This window comes from Melozone crissalis, unplaced genomic scaffold (assembly GCF_028551555.1).
Source record: "Melozone crissalis strain CALT ecotype California unplaced genomic scaffold, PUWL_Pcris_2 ptg000018l_1, whole genome shotgun sequence".
Classification (NCBI taxonomy): domain Eukaryota; kingdom Metazoa; phylum Chordata; class Aves; order Passeriformes; family Passerellidae; genus Melozone; species Melozone crissalis.
Window position 1 is genome coordinate 41,197,388 of NW_026535796.1, and position 23,954 is coordinate 41,221,341.

Below are 23,954 nucleotides of genomic sequence, written 5' to 3' on the forward strand. Positions count from 1 at the left end.
TGCGTGTTCTCAAGAGGCCTTTTCCAACTTCAGTGACTGGGCAAGTCTGTGAACCTTCTATTTCCACAAGGAGTGAGTGGTTGCTGTGTCAGACTAGGACATGGAAAGCCCTGGCTCAACCCCAGGCTTTCCCTCAGACCACTGGTACAGCTGTGGCCCAGCTCTCCTGCACCTCAGTTTCTTTAGCAGCCACAGACTGGCAGCAGAGACAAGGAGTGCCTCAGCCACAAAGTGTCCCAGCAACCATTCCTAGGAGGCTGGATCAAAGTACTTATCACTCAGACACTGGACTCCATGAAGAGCAGGATACAGGACTTTCAGAAAGCCTAACAATGTCCACACACCCAGTCTAGACATTTCAAGTAGGGATTCCCTTTTTCAGGAAGCATGGAGAATTCTCTGGCAAAAGGACAGTGACTTGGACATCTGAAAAATAATTAGAGTTAAAATTAAACTGTTTATAGACCATGGGGCCCTACTGCTGCAGAATGTAGTCACCTCAGCAGAGCACATAGTGACCCTCTCTTTAATCTAACTGGTGCAAATCTTTAGTTGTCCTAAGGTCTACAGGGTTAAAATAAATCTTCAGTGTAAACTGAGGATCATAAATAAAGACTATACTTCATTTATAGTTACTTAAAAACATAATTGAAATAGAGGCAATAATCACTGAAATCCAAAACTGATCTGTAAATAAAAACTGAATTTTCTTTTGAAAGACTTTGAATAGCAGAAGGCTTCTCCTTGCATATAAACTCAACCCTCCTGAATTTACAGCACTCCTTCAGAAGAGACAATCCCTTGCAGTGAACTTAACCCATCACATTAATTTTGTATCCTGTGATAAAGGCTCTCTAGTTACAGTTACAGACTAGGATATTATTTTCTTAGTAGTTACTTCCATAATGAAATTCCAGAACGATAAAGATGTGGCTCCTAAGAGTTCATGCTATTAACAGATGTATTGCTTCTTGTCTGGGTTTTCTAAATGCTCAAGGCCTTGGGATATGAGATGGTAGCTGCAACAGAGAAAACATAACTTAGCAGGTGAAAACAAGGAAGGGGAGAAAACCCCACAGCACTGCCTAGAGTGGTGTAACTTTTCTCTTACTGAAGATCATAATTTGCAGGAATACAGAAGCTGATCTACTTAGGCCAGAACAAGAAGTTAAGACAATTATTCATCTCTCCTGGGATTTCCCTTGCTAAATGCAGAGTTGGTTCAAGGTCTTGGTCATGATATTTCTGATTATGAGCCAGAAATAGGACTGGGGAGGAAAGTGCTGGGGGTAGGGGGACAGAGGGTCAGGGAAAATAATGGTTACCAAACACTGCAGCAGCCAGTGACAACAGCTTAGGCCATTCCTTACTTCATTCCTCAACTTTGTCAACAGCTTCTTTTTGAATTGTCAGTTTTACCTGAATTCAAATTTCCGGGTTTTTTTTCCTCCTTAAGGACTTATTTATTTTTCTCATCAGTTTGACCAAAGCAGGCTGAAATATGCGGAAGACAAACTACTTTCAAAAACTGGATATCCTTCCAAACATATTGTTCTCACAGGGATGACAATAGTACTGATAGCAATTTAAGGAAAAGAAGAAAAAACCAAACTCTACTGAATCTCTCTGCTGTTAGAACAAAATTCCAGTCACTCCCTCAGTGCACAGGTTTCCCTCAGCACCTTTCTCCCACTCACAAACAGCAACAGCTACTCCAAAACAAAATCATTCTGAACTAATTGAGGATTTTCTCCCTAAGAGATTCCAAAAGACAAGAGGGAGTGCTGTGAATTATTAATCTTATTTCTACATAAGAATGGTGGCAGTGTGGCCAGGCAGGTTATATGCAAATAATATGTCCATAAATCCACAACTATAAAAATACAAATTGCTGAGCTTCTTACCTGCCCATCAAGACAGTGATAACACAATCTCAATGGCATTTCCAATAACATCCCATTAGAAAATAGTTCAGAAATGCAATTCCCCCCCATTATAGTCATCTAACATATGAAAGAGTTACTTCACAGCTATTCTAGATTTAAATTCAAAAGCCAATAAATGTTTCAAGAACATGACAGCAGCAGAAGTAAAATGGGAATGAAAGACTAACTTAACCTAACAGCTGCAATGGTTAAAATGAGAAGGTAACAGAACTATTCAGGATGAAAAGGCATGACTCCTAACATAGAATACAACTCAAATGATACCAGTTAAGGGCAATAGCTTATGTCAGGTAACAAGCCAGCACCAGACATGCATTTATGTTCCTCCAACAATTAGCTTGTGCAATAGGCTTCCAGTACTTCTCAAAGATCTTAACCCTAGTTACACTTAAATTTCTTTTGATCCTTTCCAAAACCAATTTTTCTTTCTCCCTCAGTTTCAGGCCTCAGGATTCTTACTACAAGCTGCTGAGTTTGTACAGTCATTTCAATTTACCAGCACACAACAAGAAGACAATGTTTTCCAGAAGATTTCTGAGAGTGCTCACTGTGGTAAATATGCTCCCCATTAAATCCACATCATATTTTTAATCAGCTACAAACCTCCTTCGTGTATATGGAAAAAGAAGAGCACAGGATTCCAGACGGCAATCCTGTGACACAGGAATGCTTCAGTGTTTGTGCTCCCATGGAGAGACAATGCAAAGGGCACAAAACCACTACTTCAAACTTCACATCCAGCCTCCAGAAGGAAGCTATTTTCTTCTCCAGTCACAATAAGAGCCTCCAGGAGCACAGATATTGGCCTACCTTGCATGTATGCCTCTATTCGCCGGATGAGCTCGTACGACTTGGATCGATCCAGGAGTGTACGGATAGCCGGGAGAGGGTCCAGGATAATGGTCTCTGGATGAGCATCAATGTACTCCTGCAAAACAATATACAGGGGGAAAAATGGCATTAGGTTGGCTGAAGAGAGTAGAAAAATAATGACAAGAGAAAATAATGGTGAAGAGAATATATAACGTTAAAAGTCCAGCTTCTCTTCAAGGGGAGCCAAATGGACTTTAGCAACACAAAAAGTCCCCAGACAGCCAAAACACTGACACTTGAATCAAACACAAACATGACAGCTAACTGGTTTAGATGGCAAATTCCTCCTCTAGACTCCATCAGGAGCAAAACCTCTGCTGCAACCACATTAGCTCACAAGGGAGCCAGTGGCAAAGTGCCACAGTAAGAACTGACAGCAAGACTGAGAAAAGCCATTAGGAGAAGAAAGACGGCACACAGCTATCTTGGGGTCAGCCTTGCATTCAATTACTGCATGTGAACATCACAACTAGCTGAACTAGGCTCAGAAATACATCTGTGTTCTTTTATGTTGTTTTTATTGCTGTCTTCTAGCTGGGCTGAAGACAGTGTTAAGGGCTGAATGATAAGGGCTGAAATTTTTTTTGGCAGAGCTGAAGAGATTGCTGCTTCACTGTATCTTCATTGCTTGCTACTTCTCTATGCTCATACTCTCCTTTTCTGACTACAAGAACAAAGTAATGTTAATGACCTCATGGATCTTCAGCTTGGGAACTCAATTCCCTGTTCACTGAGGTCATGACTGCACTACTGCATCTTGGCCAGGAACACACACACAGCTGCCAGGTATCAGCCTTGCAAACCCAACAAAACTCCCTTCTGTTTCTTAGAAGCTGAATTCCTTCATCATCAACCTGGCTCTATAAAGTCAGTTGGAAACACATCTATCTTACTCTACTCAAAATCAGACAAATATATCCAAAGTTAGCGTCTCTCTTTGTTTCACCCAACTTCCCAAAGCCATCCTAATGTTTCCACTTACTTCTTTAAAACCATTAATGCAAAAGCTCCTACAATTAATAGACTTCCATGAAGTTCTACTTCATTTAAATTGATTTTTCCAAGAAGAAAACATACTGCAAAAGATACTCAGAGCATGATGAGATGGCCTCAGGAGATGCACTTTTCTGGAGAGAAAAGAATGGCATAATCTATTCCCAGAAAGTGATTTTGTTCCAGATACTACCTGGGGACGCAGAACCTGTTGCTTCCTGGTGACTACATAGTCTGACCTGATGGCTGCTGAAAGGAGATTATTCATTTGAGGCTGAGAGGATCCAGCATTGGGGTCTAATGAACCTACTGCACCACCCCCAAGACACAAGCAGCTTTCCTTCACAGGGCACAAGGCACCCCTCAGTGGCAATACTTGTGTCTGACATATTTAGTAACCCCTGCAGAACACAAAGAATGAACTTCCCAAAGACATGTTCAACCTTGCTGCCTCATGGGAAAAGGAAGGGACAGCCTTTCACACAGCTGGTCATCAAGACTGCCAAACCTAGCTGCTGTCTCACCCTTGCAATACAGCCTGGATGAAAAGCTTCATCAGCTCAGTGGAGCAGAACGTGGGTTCATTTCCAGTCACTAAACCCCAGAACATGCAGTTTTCATCAGTCTTCTGTACACTAGTACTTCCAGAGTCTAAGGTGGAGCAATCAGCTTTCAAATACAGATGAGATTTTTATTCTTTTCAGAGCTAGAGTATCTTATTACCTAATGCCTCTTAAACACCCACACATGTCTATGCATACGTGCCCTTTTATACAGCAGCTAAAACACCCTGTGGAGCTAGCATGATCCAGTGACTAGGGCATTAGCTTGAACTTGCTGATAGTGAAACTGTACTTGAGTATCTCAACATCTCCAGAGTGTAACAAGGCAGCTTTTAGTCCCTCTGTGCCTCCATTTAAAAGACAGGGAGTTACCACACTGTCTTTCCCAGCACACTGAGAGGATGAGCTCCTTACAGAGAGCCCATACACTGATGGGGGAGGAGGCAAGCACAGCACCCAGACTAACATGTGACAGCTCTGAAAGGTGGCCTCAGCAGAGCTCTGACAGCAAACCTCCTGATGTGTGTACGAGCTCTTCCTTTTACACTGTGGTGACCACCTGTCTGCCTTGACCAGTCTCTGGTTCCACCTGGACCTCAAGCTCCCTGGACTTCCATCCTGGCCCAGCCCCTCCTGTGCATGTACTGATCCTTCCTCTCCCATATACATTCCTCCTGCTTGTGGACTCTTGCCTTTACTGCCCTCCCAGGATGGAATGATTTTTCTGTCTCTCAGCTCCTTGTGTACCTTCCTGAATCTTCCTCATTCTCATCATCATCGAGAACTATCCTTGCTTCCCCAGGACTTATGTATTCTACTTGTTAATTTGGCTCATATTACTCTAATTATTTCCAGAGGGAGCCTGTTTTTTTAATGCTTTCTGCAAGGGGACCTCACAGTGCTTTATTTCTAATGGTAATAGCCCTAAACCAGACTTAAAGATCATCCAAGCACTAAGCTTGCCACAGCATAACAAAGTTTACCAGGAATAAGGAACAAGCTCAAGGCCATTCTACACCAGTCAACATGTCAAGAGAGATGAGCATCTAAGTTGACTCTCCAGTGACTTATTTCTCATCCTGTTGCCTTAAGGAGCCTCCAAAAAGCTCTGTAAGGCAAACAAGAAATAACTGATGAAGATGAGGGAGGTGGGAGCTGTTTTCCAAAAGCCATTTAGAGTCTGAAGAACTTTAACAAATTACTCTAATGTCAAGAAGAACTGCACGAATACAAGGCAACAGCCCCTTCAAACACACACCAAAGGCTTTTGAGCTTTGAGCAGATCAGCTTTCTTTACAAAACTAGGAAATTTCTCAGCATTAAATCTATGTCAGGTACTATTCTCCAATTCTTCTCCATTTCCAGGCCCAGGAACTTGGACAGCCAGAAAGCACAGGAACAGCAAAAGAGCAGTGAAGATCTGTGTCATCTAAGGCAAGACCTCGAACTTGAAGTGTCTCCTAGTGTCATCTGGGGATGAGCCACACATCTCTCCTTTAAACTGAATCCAGAAACAGCCTCTTTTCAAAGAGACTCTCAATGCAGAACAAGGTCAGTGTATTTGTATGTATCCTTTCTGTTTGAACACAGCTAGAGATGAACTGCTGAAGCTGTGCAGGGGCTTCCAGCTTCCCCTTGGGCCTTTAGGCTGCCAGCACTTTCCCAGTCTCCCACACCTCTCACCAGTACATCACCAACACAAGCAAAAGAAAGTTTCAATACCCATGCACAGAAAACTACTTTAAATAAGTAATTAAAAGATCTGAACCTTACACCAATTGTCTACAACAGGAAATTACAATAAGAAAAGTCAATTTTGTTAGTTTCACAGGAACAATTATGGTAGCTGATGTGAAATATTTTATAAACTTTGATTCTTTACTAGAAACTGTTGCACATATCATGTACTACAAGCACACTTAGTTTTCAAAGCCATATACTTTGTCTAGAAGGCAGGAACTGAGGTAGTTTGGTTTTCTCTCTTACCAAGAAGGCAGAACTGCAGCACCACTAAGTTACCTGTGAAGATCACCTGAGACTGGAGAACTCTTGATGCAGCCCAAGTAACAGCACTCTTCCCACAGCACAGAGTGGCTCCGCTACCAGAAATACAGATCTGCATGAACATGTCGGGTTTCTGCCTAATTATTTTGAAAGCAGATGAGCTACTATAGACATGAACTTGAAAATTAAGCAGTTGAAGAAGGAAAAGAGAAGAAACACTGAAGCCAAGAGAGTACAGCACAACCTTTCAACTTTGAACCTTCAAGTCTTCTCTCATCCTTCCTGCAAAACAACTCTGCTCTCTAATTTGGTGGATTTACTGAAGACTGATCTCCAACAGCAGATTCCAACCACCCAGGCAACAATGTGGAAGATATTTAGGCTTTCCACCAATAGATTGAAAAGGATCTGTCCTTGGGCTGCAGTTCAGCTTGACCCAGACAACATCTATATTTTCCTCTTTCTAATCTTTGACATAATAAAAGCAAACAGAACAAACAAGGAATTTTAGAAGATCCTCCTTTGTTTGTATTCCAAGCCTGGTGTTAAGTCATGCTTTGTACCAGCCCCATTACTGGCAGAAGGCCAACAATGAAACTTGAAATCAGAAAGAGACCAAATATTTCATGTTCCCTATTAAATACCTCTGGATATAATCCAGCAATTAAAAATAATACTTTCCTTGAGAAGCCTGTGTATAGATGAGAATAGAGCTGCTTGTCATTTTACCTCAAAAGGTAGCCAATGATTTTTTTTAATATTTTAACAGAACATTGATACAGTATCTACTGCAAATAACGGGTCATTAGATGATAAGAGACTCACTGGTTCGTTGACTTGCTTTTATTACTAAGTAATAAAACTTATATAATGTTTTGTTTAATATTAAACAAAGTTCCATTAAAAATATTCCAGAAGAAAACAAGTAAGAAAAAGAAACAATAATGCCATTTGGATTTGTGTTTTCCCACATACAGAAACATGACAATGACTGCTCGTAAAAACATGTCAACATTTTCCAAGGGAGAAAGCGATGTAAACACAAGCTTGTCTAAAGCATTTGAATCAGATTTAGATTTAAAAGCTCCTTTTAGTTGTCTTAGGCTGTGATGGTCTCTTTTCAAGGACACCTCCTTCCAAAAGGAAAGGTGAAGGTGTATTGGGTCTTCAATACACGCTCACCTCAAAATTGTCTGTCTCTAAATCCAGAAGATTTCTGCAGCGGTTAAGAGGAATGAAGGGTGTGGCAAGGGGAAGGGGGAATTGATCTTCTCTGTTACATCTCTATTCTCTGTATATGTCAAAGAAACTTTCTGAGTATTCAGTTGTCCTGTGAAGCCTTCAGAAGTCCTTTACTCCTTCATCTCGCATATCCTACCCACAGGAAGCTATCCTAACCCTTAGCACTTGATTAACAAATTTTTCGTTAGTTTTGCTGTTTATGAGGCTCTTCCAACAATTTAAGACATCATTATTTTTCAAATGTATAAAACACAGGTATTGGCCTGTGAATTCAGGTGTAAATACACCATTTCAATTTTGTATCAACCTGTCCCTCCAATTAGGAAAGAATTACTAAGATGTAATAGTTTCCTTTGGTTTTTTGCTTGCCTCTTGTCAGCTGAGAAGTCTCCCCCTCCTTCCCTTCCAAAATATCTCCCTCATTTTCCTTCCTCTTAGTCCCAAACCCTTCTAAGAAAGCTTCTCAATCAAGATTAGAAGAGTCCATCCTGGGCAACTCCAGAGTGGGAGAGTCAAGAGTTCAAGGGCAGTACGGGAGGAAATACTTTAAATTTTCATCAACCTGATAGCAAAAGACTAGGCATAAAAACTGTGTCTGATCTGTCTTTTTAAGCAGGCTAATGCAAAGAGAACCTGCTCAGAAAAAGCTTTGAAAGAAAAATTAATAACCCTATTGATTTTCCATCACTGGAGCCATCATTTTGAATGCAATATGAAGCTGCAATGAATGAAGCCACTCAAGCCCCTGTACAGCTATGACAGGGAGCTGCTCAGAGAGCATTTTGCTCTAATGAAAGACTAACAAAGATTCCCCAATGTCTTACAGGAGCCAAAACATACTCAGTTTTCAAAGCCATACACTTTGTCTAGAAGGCAGGAACTGGGGTAGCTGGTTTTCTTCCTTACCAAGAAGGCAGAACTGGAGCAGCAGTAAGTGAAAGGCACCCTGGGGACTTTGCCTCTTCACCTGACCTCCTCCATGTACCTCTGGTCAAGAAGGAACCACTGAGGACTATAACCAATTTTCACAGTTAATTACCTGTGTTCAATCAGTCCAGCCCTGTGTTACAGTGGGTAGGAAGGGAGACTGACCATCATCTCTACAAATAATCATCATCCTCCCAAATAAGGATTTAAGTGTCCTTAAAATGAAATAACAACATTTCTCCACTTTTCATCTCGTGCACTACACTAGGTGTTGCATGCAGTCTTTGTTTTGGCTTTGGATGAGATCACCAGGCAATCATCACTGATTTTCAGGGCAGTGGAGAACAGCTGCACCCACCAGTATTCTCCTGAGAAACTGCACTCCATACCACATCCAACCAGCACAAAGACCTCAAACAGCTCAGCCCTAAAGGTTTTCTGGGGCTAAAAATGCCACTGTCAACAGGCAACTCCTCCATACCATTTTCATTCTCCTGTCATTTTTTTTCCACGGCAATTGAAAACAGTCAGAAAATGGCATGCCAAGAGGCTTCCTGTTCTATTAGCACTCTCAGCCAGACCTACAAGGGCTCATTGCAGACTCCAGAGAGCAGGGACACAGAGTCATGTAAACATGAAGTCAGTTTCCTCCTCAGCTCTTTGCAGATTAGATGGTCAAGGCCTCTATAACATAGATCTGAAAAAAGTCATTCTTAAAAAGGTCATAAATGTAGTCTGGCAGATCATTCCTGCTCCTGTGGTCAAGGATCCCCTGCTCTCTGCTTCCTGGAAGACTGCTTTATGGAGCCAACAGTAAGACTGCTGCCAGGTATCATCTTGCTGTCACATTTATATTCAATAGCAGGAAAAAAAGCATAATGAATTTTGCACTGTTTGGTCTGGTTAAGATCATCACAACTTTTTCTGTCAACTTAGTCAACAATAAGGGAACCACACTATTTCCACTTGTGTGTAGGTGCCAGAAATACCACAGTGCTTATATAACACCTCACTCATACAAACAGCTTTCTTGCAAGGGGACATTTTTCATTTTCTAGGTCACTCATTGATTTTAAGAGCCCAAAACAACCCTATACCACACACTTTAGTATAAAATATTCTTAAAATTTCTTCTTCCTATGGAATATACTTCTCTTAATTTCTAATGATTTTCAATATCTTAAAAGTAATACAGGACAGATGGAGACAGGCAGCAATTTGCAGTTAGTTTCTGCCCTGGAGATGAAACTACATGAGAGTAAACTCTAAAAACACATTTTGGCATGTAATTCAACACAGAAGGGCCTATGCTCTGCACCACTGGTTCCTGGTTATGTTTTACTACTGTGGGAGCTTCCTGCATGCCAGTGATGTGGCACAACTCAGTCTCCTGCAGAAGCAAAAGCTTAAGGCCTTACTTTATTGGAGAGAGGATATTATTCAGATGTCTGCTCACAGGGGCCCTACCCTCTATCTCATCCTGTCTTCCAAAATAAAAAAGCCTGGAAGGCACTGGGAGAGAATCTTTTAAGACACTTCTTGGGGAAAACAGTTCTCTGTACCACACATCCTGCATATTTTTGACCTTCAATGTAAAGTTGCGGGGAAAAAAAAATATAAGAGGATTTTCAGCAATGGAGGACAGAGTCACTCACAGTAATCCTGATGTTGCAGAAATTAGCATTCCAGGAACTGGGAAGACTAGACAGAGCTGGGCCAAACTAATTCAGTGGCTTCTGTCATGGAGGGATGCAAACACATGTTCCTCTTTGTGAGCAGCACTAATACTCTTGAAATGACATAAGAACATTTGGTGGGAAACCAGTTCTAACTAACCATACTGACCCAAAACAAAACCTTCCCAAGGTGCAAATCCATTTTAAACTAACCACTTTTGCTGGGCTATCAGCAGCAAGTCAACAGTGTGCCAGACAGCTCTTTTCACCAAACTCCTACAAACTGCACTGTAATCAGACTGCATTTGCTGCACCAAAATCATGCTCGTGCTTGAAATGCAGAAAGAACCACTTACCTGGAACCTCTGAACCAACTCCAGTGACTGGCTGTCATTCTGGTCTGCTTCAAGGATTACATCTGTCAGTTTATGTATGATCACATCCAAAGGGCCCTGATCTTCAATGGGTTTGGTGAGGTCAAGCTGAAAAAAACAGAGAGAAACATTTCATTAATATATGGGGGATCCAAGCTCTTGTCCCTGCCACCATCCAAGGTGCTGCTGCCACACAGATAACATTTACTTTACATAGTGCCTTTGTTTTGGTATGTTATCCAAATCTCTGAGAATTTACACATCACTGAATGTCAGAAAACTTTACTCAGACACTTATTTCTCAGCAGTGCAGCTCTAATTCCATGAAAAACAGCAAAGTCATCAGCAAGTACCCTTCATCCATACATCTCCCTGTGCTTCTCCACCCTAAACCAACATATGGCTCTTCAGCTCAGTTTTCTGGTATGGTCACACAGCTTCCTGGTACATTCACATACATGCAAAAGGAATGAGCCAACAAGGATTAACACCACTAACAAAAGGAAGGTCTGCTGCGCCCACTGGAATTGCACAAAACAGCACCCAGGAGAGGAATAAAGGTAACACAAAAGCAAGTGAGTCAGGATCTGTGGAAATTCATCTGCTACTGAGACAGCTACTTAGCTGCTACCAGGAGGGGTGCAGCTCCCAGACAACTCCCAGTAGCAACTTTGGCAGTTAGCTGGGTAGGAGACAAAGATTTGGGGTGAGGTGTGCAGAAATTCTGCTCCAGACAGCACAGGAAGGCATGAAAACAGTGGCAATGTGTTAGAGGGCTTGGTCCCAGCACCAAAACAGGGTTCAAGAGCAGAGGAGCCACCTGCACTGGAAAAGGATTGAGGAATTCTCTCTTGATGAAATATCAATGCAAAGAAGCTTACTGTATGAGATGCATGCAAGGATCCTAAGAGAGCTGGCCAGTGTTATTGTGAGGGTTTGGATTTATCAGGATATAAATCAAAACTATGGAGATGATGACTAAATCAGGCAAAAAAAAAAAAAAAACCAAAACCAACCACAAGGGCAGTGTGGTTGCAGCAGAGTCCCACAGAGGTGGCAGGATCTCCATTTGTCAAGATGTTCAATACCTGACTGGGCAAAGCCCTAAGCAAGTTAGTCTAAATTTAATGCCAAATCTGCTTTGATGAAGATGATGCATTGCAGACCCCCAAGATGCTCACAGGACTTGATGATCCCATGAAGCTGCTCACCAGATTTAACATTAGTTCAGTGTAAGTCAGAACTGGCTCATGTTCAACACACGAGGCTGCTCACAGCACAAAAGCTGTGAGAGTCAATTCAACCAGTTGTGAGACCTACTGCATCAATGACAACTTAACCTTGTAAATGCCAAACCAGGAACGTCTTTGAGAGGAAAGATGGATGTGTGCTCACTAAAGTTAGCATCTAATTTTATCTGCATAATCCCTTCTATTCCTGCTTTCTTTTGTATTCAGCTTTGGTGAAGAAGGGTGTGAGAGGCACAGGAGGGAGAGGAGTACTGGGCTGCTGCTGATGCTGTTTTCTGTCTCATTAGCTTGAGTTTTGTCCTACTAAAATTTCCCACCCTACAGAAATGGCCCTGCTTTGAACTAAGGAGTGAATGCTTAAAGAAGGTAAAGCTATAAGACAGGATCAAATGAAGAAAACCAAACCAGCAGAGATCTGTCAGCCTTATATTAATTTCCTAGTTGCTAATGTAACCAACCACAGAGCTGAATGACTTGTCTTGCGCCAGGCACTCTTATCTGGGCCAGGCTTCCCTGAGCAGAATAACTGAAGGTACCTGTGGCACAAAAGCAAATTGAAAGACTGCCAATTCCTCCCTCAGAGACCACCCTTGCTTGCCCATTACTGTATGCTCCTACTAACAGTTTTGGATTAGGGCTCTCTGAAGTCCTAATGCAGATTCCAATCCAGCTGGAAAACACAGTGTGTGTCTCTCTTCCAAGGAGACAAACAGAGGCACTGCTCACAGGTGGGCAGCCACTCCTACAAGCCAAGAGACCAGCAGGGCAGACAGTGTGTGGGTAAGCTGTGGCCAGGTGAGGCAGGCCACAGGAGGTCTGGCTGCCCTGACATATTTTCACTCTCACAAGAAGTGCAGCACAAGGGCCAGGGGACAGCCTAAGTAACTGCAAAATGAAGTGAACTGCAGCTTGGCTAAAGAACATGGAAGGAGATAATTAACTTCTTCAAGCAAGTTCCAGAAAAATCAGTTAATATCCTTAAAAGAAATCTCAGATGACTAAACTGCTGCTTCTGATTTTTTTCCATCGGCCTATCACATCTGGAAGGAAACAGCAAAACAAAGAGTCCATTTAACTAGGTCAGAAAGTTCATGGTTGCCAAGGTACTAAATTCTGAATTAATCCATTTTCTGGACTTGCAGTTTGAAAAGCAGTAAGAAGCAAGCAAGCATTTGAGATTGGTTACCCCTCTACATTCTTCCTGAACTTTCAGCTCAATCTGCACGGAAACATTCAGAAAACAAGAACAGTCCTCTCTTTCAGCCTTGACCCCAGAATAGAAATAAGCCTTCAAGGCAAATCCAGGCATTTCCAGCACAGTGTTTTCCACAAGCATAAGACATCTGGGCAAGATAGCTTCTTCACAATAGTTGTGCCAGCTAAACACAACAGGTATATTTTGAGAACAGAACCAAATGCAGGTACTTTGCACACTGGAAAGCATTAAAAGGCTCCCCCTAACACTGTTTTGCTTCCCCTTCACCAGTAAAGCAATGTTTGAAAGGACAGCATGATAAAGCAGCTTCTCTGGAAGGAAGTTCAGTGACCACTTCAATTGCCTCAAAAAGGACAGCAGGTACATTTTAACCACAAAAACCTTCAAAATTTGATCCAGTATTTTGTGGACTGGATGATCAAACCATTTGCAAGAATAAGTTCTCTGTGTTTAGACCCATGCTGTAGAAAGCAAATATTCCTGGGCTGTGTGGAATTTGGAAGAGATCCACCTTCCTTTTATGCACTAAGAAAAAAAAGTAAAAGTAGAAGGAAAAAAATGATTTGAGAAGGTAAAAAGAAGCCTTTTCAAAGTGGGAGTATCAAACCCAAAAAGAAGTCAGTGAAAGCAAAGTGCAAAATTTCTGATGGCCCTCTGCTGAGACCAACACTGATTCATTGTTTGTCATCAGCTGGAATCTGAGCTCTCCTACTTCCCTTCCCTTTCAGCATCTCTCTGAATGATCTCTGCATTTGACATGGTGACCCAAAGGTTTGTTATTGCAAAGAACCTACACCATAGCAACAGAAGTGAGGGAAAAGATTTATCAGCACCAGCTTGAAAAACCAGAGATATTTCTATGGTGCCTTTTCTTCTGTGAGGTAGGCTTTAGCCTGCAGCATACTCTGCTTGCCCTTCTTTATGTTAAAAAACCAATCCCAACCAGGTATTGGTTTAATGGCATTGTCACTTATCACCAAAACCCAGCAAAACTCAGGTGCATGACATGGAAGTGAACATCAATGCTGTACACAGGAAATAAACAAGGCATACATTTGACATGGATGGGTGCACTGTCTCTGGGTAAAAAACTGCCTGGATGGCCAGGCCCAGAGAGTGCTGGAGAATGGAGATAAATCTACAGGGCAGCTGGTCACACCTGGTGCTCACCAGGGCTCAGTCCCGGGGCCAGGGCTGCTCAATGTCATTAGCAATGATCTGGACAAGGGCATCAAGTGAACCCTCAGTGAGTTTGCAATTCAAACCAAGCTGGGCAGGAGTGTTGATCTGCTGGAGGGTAGAAAGACTCTGCAGGGGGATCTGGACAGGCTGGATCCATGGGCTGAGACCCAGCTGTATCAGGTCAACAAAGCCAAGTGCCAGTTCTGCCCTTGGGTCACTCACAACAACCCCACACAACACCACAGGCTGGGGCAGAGTGGCTGCAAAGCTGCCTGGTGCAAAAGGAGCTGGGGGTGCCCTCTGACAGCAGCTGCACACGAGCCAGCTGTGCCCAGGGGGCCAAGAAGGCCAATGGCATCCTGGCCTGTGCCAGCCATGGTGTGGCCAGCAGGACCAGGGCAGGGATTGTCCCCATGATTGTCAGCACTGCTGAGGCCACACCTCGAATGCTGTGTTCAGCTCTGGGGCCCTCATGACGAGAAAGTCACTGAGGTGTTGAAACATTTCCAGAGAAGGGCAACAGAGCTGGGGAAGGGTCCAGAACATGCTTCTGATGAGGAGTGGCTGAGGGGGTGTTTAGCCTGCAGAAAAGGAGGCTAAGGGGGGACCATATTGCTCTCTACAACCACCTGAAAGGAGGCTGTAGCCAGGGGGGAGTTGGTCTCTTCTCCCAAGTAACAGTAATAAGACATGGGGAAATGTTGTAAAATGGCACTAGGGGATATTTAGATTGGATACACTGAAAGAAGTCCATCATTAGAACAGGTTACCCCAGGAAGTGGCTGAGTCACCATCCCTGGAGATGTTTAAAAGACATGTAAATGTGGCACTTGGGATCAGGTTCATTGGTGGACTTGGCAGTGCTGGGTTAACAGCTGGACTTGATCCAACCTAAATGATTACATGGTTCTGTATGCCTTTCCAGGTCTTTCAAATCCATATAAGGAAGAAACCAAGCAGTAGATAAATGCCCTTTATCATAGCTGGCTGCAGCCAGCCTGCCCACCTTTTAATAGAAGGATGGGCTGGAAGTTACAAAACACTCCAAGCTCAGAAATGACAGTCTCTCCCACAGGCTTCCCAGAGAATCCACTGGAGAGCAAGTTACAGGCACGCAGAGCTCTGTCTGCCCTCCTCTCCCCTCCACTCTTCCTCTGTCCTCCAGGAACACACAGCCAGCACATTATCCAAATCATTATAGAGAAGGGCAAAAAATGTTTATTTCCATTAAACATAATTTGTTTAAAGTTTTGGGGTTGTTTTTCTCCAGAACCCTGGCAATCCATCTGTATTGCAGGGACAGGGTGAGTGCCTGGCAGAGTGCCATGGCTCTCCACTGGTCCCAACTGCAATCCCACACAAATGCATTTCTGGAAGCTGTGTTTAAAAATAAAACTATGTCCAAGTGGAGAAAATCTGGATTTGTTCACTCAGGGGAAAAAAACCAAGCCAAACAACTACAAATGCTGGATTTAGGAAAAAGAAATATAATTTATAATAAAGATTAAAAATAGTTGTGTATTTTTTGTTTTATTCAGTGTTTCCAGTCCATGGTATAATCAGCTGTATTTCAGAATCTGTCTGATCAGGATTTGTGACTTTGATTTTTTTTTTAAAAGCTCTTCTTCCAAAATAGTTTTAGGATTAGCATTCATATGAAATGAAGTTTTAATACCAACCTGTATTTATATTCTTTTATCTGAACCAGATAGCAATATCCACTGCTATATCCCTGAGCAATGTAGAGTCTATGTTTCTGTTTATCCTCACTTTTCTCTTATTATATTTTCATTAAAAGTTAGGACCGATACAGCTATTCTTCAAACATTTTGCTCCCATTCTCCAACCCACTACCAAACTCCACTCACCAGGATGCTGCTCTAAGTTCTTGCTATGTTCTCATTTGATATGCTGCTAGGACTGGGGTGATCTAGGATGTGCATCCTTTGAACAGGAGTGCACATCCCTTCACAGCAGCCTGTCATGCTGCAGATAGAAAATGTTCATGAAGCTTTCAGCCAAAGGAGGTAAATAAAGGTAAAAGGTAAACTAGAAATCTAAGCCTTCTCAATAGGCAGCATCAAATCATCAGACATTAACTTGATAAAATGCCACAGAAAGGAAAGAATCCATTCAGCTTTCTGGTTGGTTCAACCAGTCAATGCTCTCTGCTACACATTTCACCAGTCACAGTCCAAAAGTCCCTTTGTGGCAATCTAACCACTCTCCCCCCTGTGGACTGGACATACAACTTCAGCCTGACCTGACTTCTTTGTTCCTTAATTCCTCCTTAATTATTCCTGTATATGGAATTTTCTACACAAATCTATTGTATTCTGCTATTCAAATACTCAAGGTAAGGCTCTGTTGGTCCCACGACATGTGGTGTTTATTTCAGTCTTAATTCAGCTTCTTAAACTCCACTGCATGAAAACCTTCAGGATTTTCACCCTCATCTTCCACTCCTGGGGCTATTTTCTACCCTGTATTTTCATCACATACATTTATATCAAGAGGCTTGTAAAATAAAGCTTTTCAAATTCTTCTCTCAACCCCAGCCCCAGTGTTTACCTGTGCTGTGCATCAATGCCGGGCAAGTCATAATGAAAAAAAGTCACAAGCTCAGATGAGAAAGCAAATCTTCACAAAGCTGAACCCTGACAGCTGATCTATTGGTGGACATTGTTCTCTCCCAAAAAATTTGAAGAAGTATCTAAAAATATCTTAAGCACTTTGGAGAGGGAAGGGAAGCAGCAAAAATCAATACTGTCAAATTCACTGTTTCACCCCACTGTAAAAACTAAACAAAAATACAGATGATATTCTAATTACAGGTGAGAATGTGTTTGCTTTTGAAAGAAAGTGGGAAAATTTCCTGGTAGAAATCAGGAAAACAGTTGTGCATGTCCATCTATACATGTAAGACCTACTTGTGCACAGCAATAGAATGGCACAGAAACCTGACTGCTCTTGGGACAAACCAAGGGAAATCCATAAGAATGAGTAAGACCAGCACATGCTTCTTTCATGAATTAAATCCTTCAGGAGCAGTTCCCTCCTGCCCTGTCACTCCAGGGACTATACACTCTAAAAAGCAGCTGTCAGGTCTGTGCAGCACAAAACTGACACAAATGACTCCCTGGCAAAGCATGGAAGGTAACAAAGTATACTAAACATTTTCTAACCAGGAAAGACATTATGGTACCTGGCATTTTCAGCAATATGAAGGCTCCCATAGTTCCTAAAATATCCATGTATTGTAACTAAATAAATATTTGTATATTTAGGAGATTGTCTCCTCATCTCTCTGAGAAAAAAAAGTTGTCTGAGCTTTCATCATGCCCAGATAGTGCAAAAGTATTCAGCACTTGCTGCTGCAGTTCATGAGGCCAAAGGATACCAAAGGGGAACATGAACTCCCCTAGGCAACAAACCCAGCTCTGTCCCATTGCAAAGAGCAAACAAAGGCTGTAAATAAAGAGCAAAAAGTACACCAGGAGGTGCTGCTGTGTCTCTCCACACCCCCTTGCCCAGCATGAACCTGCACATCCTGTTGCAGCAGTGGCAATCTGAGGAAGGAAATCCGCTGTGGTGAGGAGACCTCCCCCACGCTGTCAACAGGAGAGGGCACGACAGCAGCACCAGGCACCCTCTGACAGGGGAACTCTCCCCAGGCAGGAAGGAAACACCTTGGAAATACCCTGCACCTTCCTCCTGGGTCTTTCTGAAATGAGCTTACCCTTCTACCACTGCAGGGCACTAGGGGTTATCTGCTGTTCCTCTGCCCAGCTCAGTTCAATAGCACCACCAAAGGAGAAGGAAAGCATGTCCCACACTGTGATAGGTCATGCAGACTCTCAGGCATCAAGACATGCCTAAAGGTGAGGAGCAGCACAACACAGCCTGTGAAGCTGGGTTTCCATTTTCCAAGTACTGAAACTTTAACACCAGAGAAGACTCTGGGTTTAAGAGATGGCTTCTTTGTGTTCTCTTGCATTCTTGTGTTTACTGTGCATTCTGCTGGGCACAAGTTGCCAGACAGTATGTGCAAGCTGCACATTTTCAGGAGTAGCACATAGCTGTTCCCCTGGAAGCTTGGCACTATGTCTGAAACATCTGGGAAGTTCTCACTTCTAGCTGTATTCTAGATGAAATGAAGGCGAAGGAAGCTCATAGGGTTTTTTACACTACATATACTAACATACACAAACATCATTTATGGATCACTTCTCCAACTACTACACAAACTGACAGTTCTTGTACATTCAAGGCTTGTCCCAAGTAATGCAATCTCCCAGGACCTTGGTGAGCATCACCTCTCCCCAGCCTCCTCTGCCCCATCCCACAAAAGCCAAGAGTGAGCCAGCACTGCTCTGGCCTGTGCAGTAACACTGGATAAATTACTGCACCCCACTTACTCAAACCTCTCCCACTGCTCCCCTGATCTCCCTCCTTACTCCTTTCACCCTGGTATAGAGGGTCAGTGGTATATTTCCACTCAGCATCATCCTCCTGTCAGCACTAAGTTTTGCCCCTTTGCTTCTTTAAAAGCAAGACAAGAAATCCCATGTTTGGGCCATGGCTAAAGCTCTTCACAGAAACCATTTTCAGCCTTTCTATTTTACTCAGGACTGGAACGTTGTTACTAGAACTTTGTTTTAGACTTAGAGCCCAACACACACACACAAAAATAAATTCTACCAATTAAAGTTTAACAGCTTGGTTTATGACCTGTACAATACCTTGGCAGTTGCAGAAAGTTCTTTCCAGAACTTGCCAAGATGTGGGAATGGCTGTTTCTGAGCATGATAATAAACTGAGAGCTCATGTCCCACTAGGACTGGACTGCAGGGAGCAGATTTTTGTAGGCAAGTGGTTAAGCAGCTCAGTCTTACTCAGGGATGGTTTGAAAGGCAATTGCTGATTTTCAGCAGTGCAGGAGAAATAATCAATGTTCCTCAAATCCAGAAAAGCCTCTTGCCAAGGGTGTCTCCTGAGGTCACCAAGGCTCCTGTGGATTAAGAAGGGCAGCAGAACAAATCCACAGATTAGCAGAGGAGAAAAGTTGAACAGAAAATGTGTGACATGGGAGGATTAGTACTCCAAAGAATGAAAGCAAGTTATAGAAAAAGAACACAGAAGAATGAGCTCAGCATAACCTGCCTTGCTTTAACTCCTGGAACTATCAAAAAAGCAATGTTCAGTGCACCAGATTAAAATGCTGTAGAGGAAATCTCAGTAGTGGAAGGTATGGGAAAATTGCTACATGGTTCACAGAATCTCTTGCTTGCTTCTGGAATGGGCAAATCAGACCCAGAAACCCTTCTTTTTACTTTACATGGCAGAATTTTAATCATTTTTTGAGTGAGCTGGGTCAGCTGTAGCCCAGTTATTAAACTGACAGCTCAATCAACCCTGCAGGAGAGCAGAGGAGGAGTGGAATGGAGACACTATCCATGGAGAACACTCCAGCTAATCCAGAATACAGAAATAGTGCAGCACTACAGCCAGTACAGCACAGGTAAGCAGAGGGAGGGGCACAAGAGTGGTGAACCATTACTTCTCTGATGCTTTCAACCTTAACTATATCACCATACAGGGAATCAAAACATCAAGACCTTACAGTACTACAAACACTTTTGTTTTTTAACTACTGGATACAGAGAATGTTAAGATGAAGGAAGCATATTCTGAAAGTTTCTCTTGAAGTCACACAAACATGGACTGCCTAACTTCCTTCCTTTTGATCATGGGATTAGATAAGTAGAAAAGCTGATACATAAGAAACACCCCCCAGAAAGCCTGGCTACTACCCTTTATCCTAAGGGCTGACAAAGCTCAGCTCTGGGCTTACACCACACAGATCAGGCTCAGCTTTTGGATAATTCTTCAGCAGCACCTGTCAAACATCAAGAGCAGTCAGAGCTCCTGTGTGTGCAGCTGTACTTCCCATGAAATTGCCAATGTCTCTGCTGTGATTCTCCTTTCAACAAAGCTTCCCATCTGGCACAGCCAGGCTGCCAGAGCCCTCTTCATTTCTGTTAGCTACTAGCCCCCAGAGAGCTGTATTTCTAGGTGATTTCCCTTTCTCAAGAGACTCTGGATGAGGCCAAGTTGTAAGGAAATGTAGGTAGCACCCAAAGTACATTTAAACCAGTCTGCTCATCACTTTGCTGAATTTATCTGCTCTTTATTGTGTACTAGGAAATTTAAATACATGTGAAGGGAGCAATAGCTGTCCAAGTAGAAAGTTTTTATGCTCTTTATTCACCACCTGCCTAAACTAACTAGGATGCCTTCTGAAAAACAAACCAAAATTGAAACATACTTCTCTTAAAAAAAAAAAAAAAATCCCTCTTCATCCAAACACATTTTTACAGTGCTGCTCATGACCACTGGATAGCTAGCAACGCTTGTGCAATTGCAAATGATAGAGGAGGAAGAGGAGGGAGAAGTACACTGGAATAAGACAGGGAAGAAACACAAAAGCTTTAGAAGACTTAGCCTGAAGGGAAAATAAAAACAAATAAGGTTGCTCTTAAACACAGAGAAGGCCATGCTTAGGCTGACCTATATCATATCCCCATGCTGCATGAGCAGAAATCAGAAGAGAGATCATGAAGAGATTGAAGAGATATGGCATTCCCTTCCATTCTGTTCCAGCAAGCATTATTTATGGAAGAATGAAGTTGCCTTTCAATTACAAAGCATTACTTCAGAGGAAACCACTGCTCCCAGTGAGACAACATGATGAGACCACCCCTTCCAAGGGTGAATTTAACGGCATTTGAAATGGTCTGAAATGAACACAGCTGCAAAGGTGAAACAGCTCATCATTTCCCAAATGAAGGAAGAAGGGCAGAGGTGGAGATTACAATCATCCCTCACTGGTGCTGCACTGCTAGAGGGTATCTGAGAAAGGAGCAGAAAATGCAGCCAGGAGAAGGTGGCTGGGACACAGGCAATGCTCTGACTGGAGCCTCATTTGGTCTGACTCATTGCATCAGCAAACACCCTGGCACAGAAGTAGTGATCAATAGTTAATGACCAAAAGTTTGTTTTGCAACAACTGCAAAACAGATTTGCTTTTTACTTTCTACCATGTCTGATGAAGTCTTCACAAGCGGTCCATGGCTCAGCCACACACCAGACACTTTTTCCCACTCAGGTGAACAGCCTTCCAATGCAGCTTGTGCCCAACAGATACGGAGACCAATAGCTCAGGCAGAACATTTTAAGTAAAATTCCTTTTAAATGAGAATGATAAAAGCTCTTGCTTTTGCTATGCTGAGATTGTCTGACAATCCCTCTGAGGTTACAGCCCAGCTATTCAGAAGCAGGAAAACTAACATAAAATTTAGTAATACAAAGAATACTACATCAAGCTGTGTTAGTTTAAATTACAAGATAAAATGGTATACAATTCAAGCAGATTTATGACTTCAGGATGGCAAATGTATAAAGAAAGTAATTAGTAAAGACTGCTGAGTTGTGAAAAGCCCCTGGATCTCATAATAAAGGATGCTTAGCACTTTTTGCCAGCATGCCAAAGGGCAAAATGTATTTTTTGAGTACTCAAAAAAGAAGAAAAAATGGGATCTCTGTGTAGCAAGTGTAGGGTTAATAGCAAAGATAATATAGAAATAGCCACAAATTTTACACAAATGTTTGGCTTCAGCTTTCAACAAGAATAAGGAGGCTGGTCATGGGGGCAAGGCAAGCTGGTGACCAGAGATGGATCCAGATACATCTATGGGTACCAGCAGCCAAAGCCAGAACTCAGGGAGTGAGATTCACAGCAGCCAATAACTACAATAATTTCAGGCTTTTCCCTGCAGTCAGAGAGGAATGAATAAACACCTTGACATTTCGAATTCATTTAGCCTGTCTTACTTTCATGTTCTAGAATAAGAGGAATCACACCTGAAATATGCCTGATCAGAAGGAGCCCAGTGGAGTGGCACAGGTGTCAGATGATTCATCAGAGTTTAATGTGCTGAGGTGAAGGGAAACCGAGTCTCTCCCATACTGTATACTTAAAAAAATCCAAACAAACAAACAAAAAAAACAACCCACCATCCCTCCCCCATCTCTAGAAAACAAAATTCAATTAAACAAAACATTACACAGGAAATTATGGTGATACAAAGGTTCTGAATAACTGTATCCTTTATAGAGTGCTTCCAAACAATTAAAAAAGAAAAAAAAAAATAGGCAACTATAACAGGAAAAGAGAAGAGAGAAAAAAAGATGGCTACTTACTATTCACCTGACCTAGCAGTATATAACAGCATTTCAGTACATCTGAAGATGCAGAAAAATAATCAGATCTTCAGGTGTAAATAAAAAAAGGCAGTAAAAAGTGACATGAATCTCAAAAAGACAGACCAGACCCATCTAATTGGCTGCATCACCACTGATTCTCTAGACAGAGAAAGTGCAGCAAAGCATTTTCTTTTTTTTTTTTTCTTTCCTTTTTTTTCTTTCTCAGTCAAGCATGCAGGCAGGTGCAACTAGAAAAGACAAGGACCTGCAGGAGCAGAGGAAGGTGAATGAAGGGTTAAATAAAAGAGAAGCTGACAATGGCTTGCCTGCTGAAAGCAGCAGTGGCAAACCAGAAAGCCCGTGCTAGTGGCATTCCTCAGGCACTGGTTTTCTGATCATTTTATTTAATATCTTCATTAGTGGTCTTAGCACAGTAAGTAGATTACTGATAGACCTTAATATCCACACAGTGTAACTGGCTCCATCACTCAGCAGTATCATGCGCAAGGGAGAATCAGAAATAGAACAACACTGAGTAAATATAAAATATAAATGATGATGACATGACAAAAATTACCTCCGTTTCACTAGGATTAAGGTATTTTACCTCAGATTTTTAAGAGTTAAACTACTGAAAAAGGCACTACTGAGAGCCCTATTGAATAGCTTCACCCAGTTCAAGCATCCATGACGAGAAGTAGAAAATCAAAATGAAAAGAAGGCTTAAGAATTCAACTAAACTTTTTAAGTTACAGGCTCAAGAACACAGAAAATCTCTTCCACACATTCCATTGCCACAGATCCTTATAAACTATTCAGATTCTTTAAGTGTTAACCACTTTCTGGCAAGAAATAGCTTACCTTAATCATAAATACTGTAGCTGCACTGGAATAGCAACTGATTTGATGCTATAAATGGGCATTCTGGGGTGTACAGCACAAACTGAAATCTGCTACCCAGGAACACGTTTGTTCCTGCAGTTCCCTAAATATTCTCAGAGGAGCAAAAGAACTAGGAGGTTCAGCAATGAAGATCAAACAAAAGAATCTCAGGTTTCAGATTATTCAATCTTGCATTCCACTTTATAAACAGAGCACTAAGTGAGCAGCACAGAGGCAAGATTAAAAAAGGACTATCAAAAACATCCCTCAGGAAGAAGCAGGCAAAGCAGCACTTTGTCACTGACCTGTAAATCAGGTCTGGCACACTCCCTACTCTGGTGCCTTCTCTCATGCACTTGACTGACAAGCCATCCTCTCCAGATGGAGAAGGAACCTGCAGCTCTGCCCGTGGCAAGGCAGCCAGGCCATGCTGGACTTGTGCAAGGATCCTGCAGACACCTTGTTTGAGATGGCTGGCCTGATTTACAGGAGCATCAGTGACACAAAAGTAGGTCAAAACTTCATTTTAATTGGTTAATAACAGTTTCAGATTTTGTCTCA

The 23,954-nt window shown here is 42.2% G+C and overlaps 1 protein-coding gene across 1 annotated transcript in view; it reads right to left on the bottom strand.

The window, feature by feature from the left end:
• ITPK1 (inositol-tetrakisphosphate 1-kinase) overlaps window positions 1-23,954 on the bottom strand; it is a 136,054-nt gene that overhangs the window by 55,513 nt on the left and 56,587 nt on the right. The window contains exons 4-5 of the mRNA XM_054275739.1: window positions 10,581-10,706; window positions 2,757-2,874 (exon numbers count right to left, since the gene is read on the bottom strand). Of these exons, the coding sequence (XP_054131714.1) occupies window positions 2,757-2,874; window positions 10,581-10,706 (244 nt within the window). The remainder of the gene's footprint in view (window positions 1-2,756; window positions 2,875-10,580; window positions 10,707-23,954) is intronic.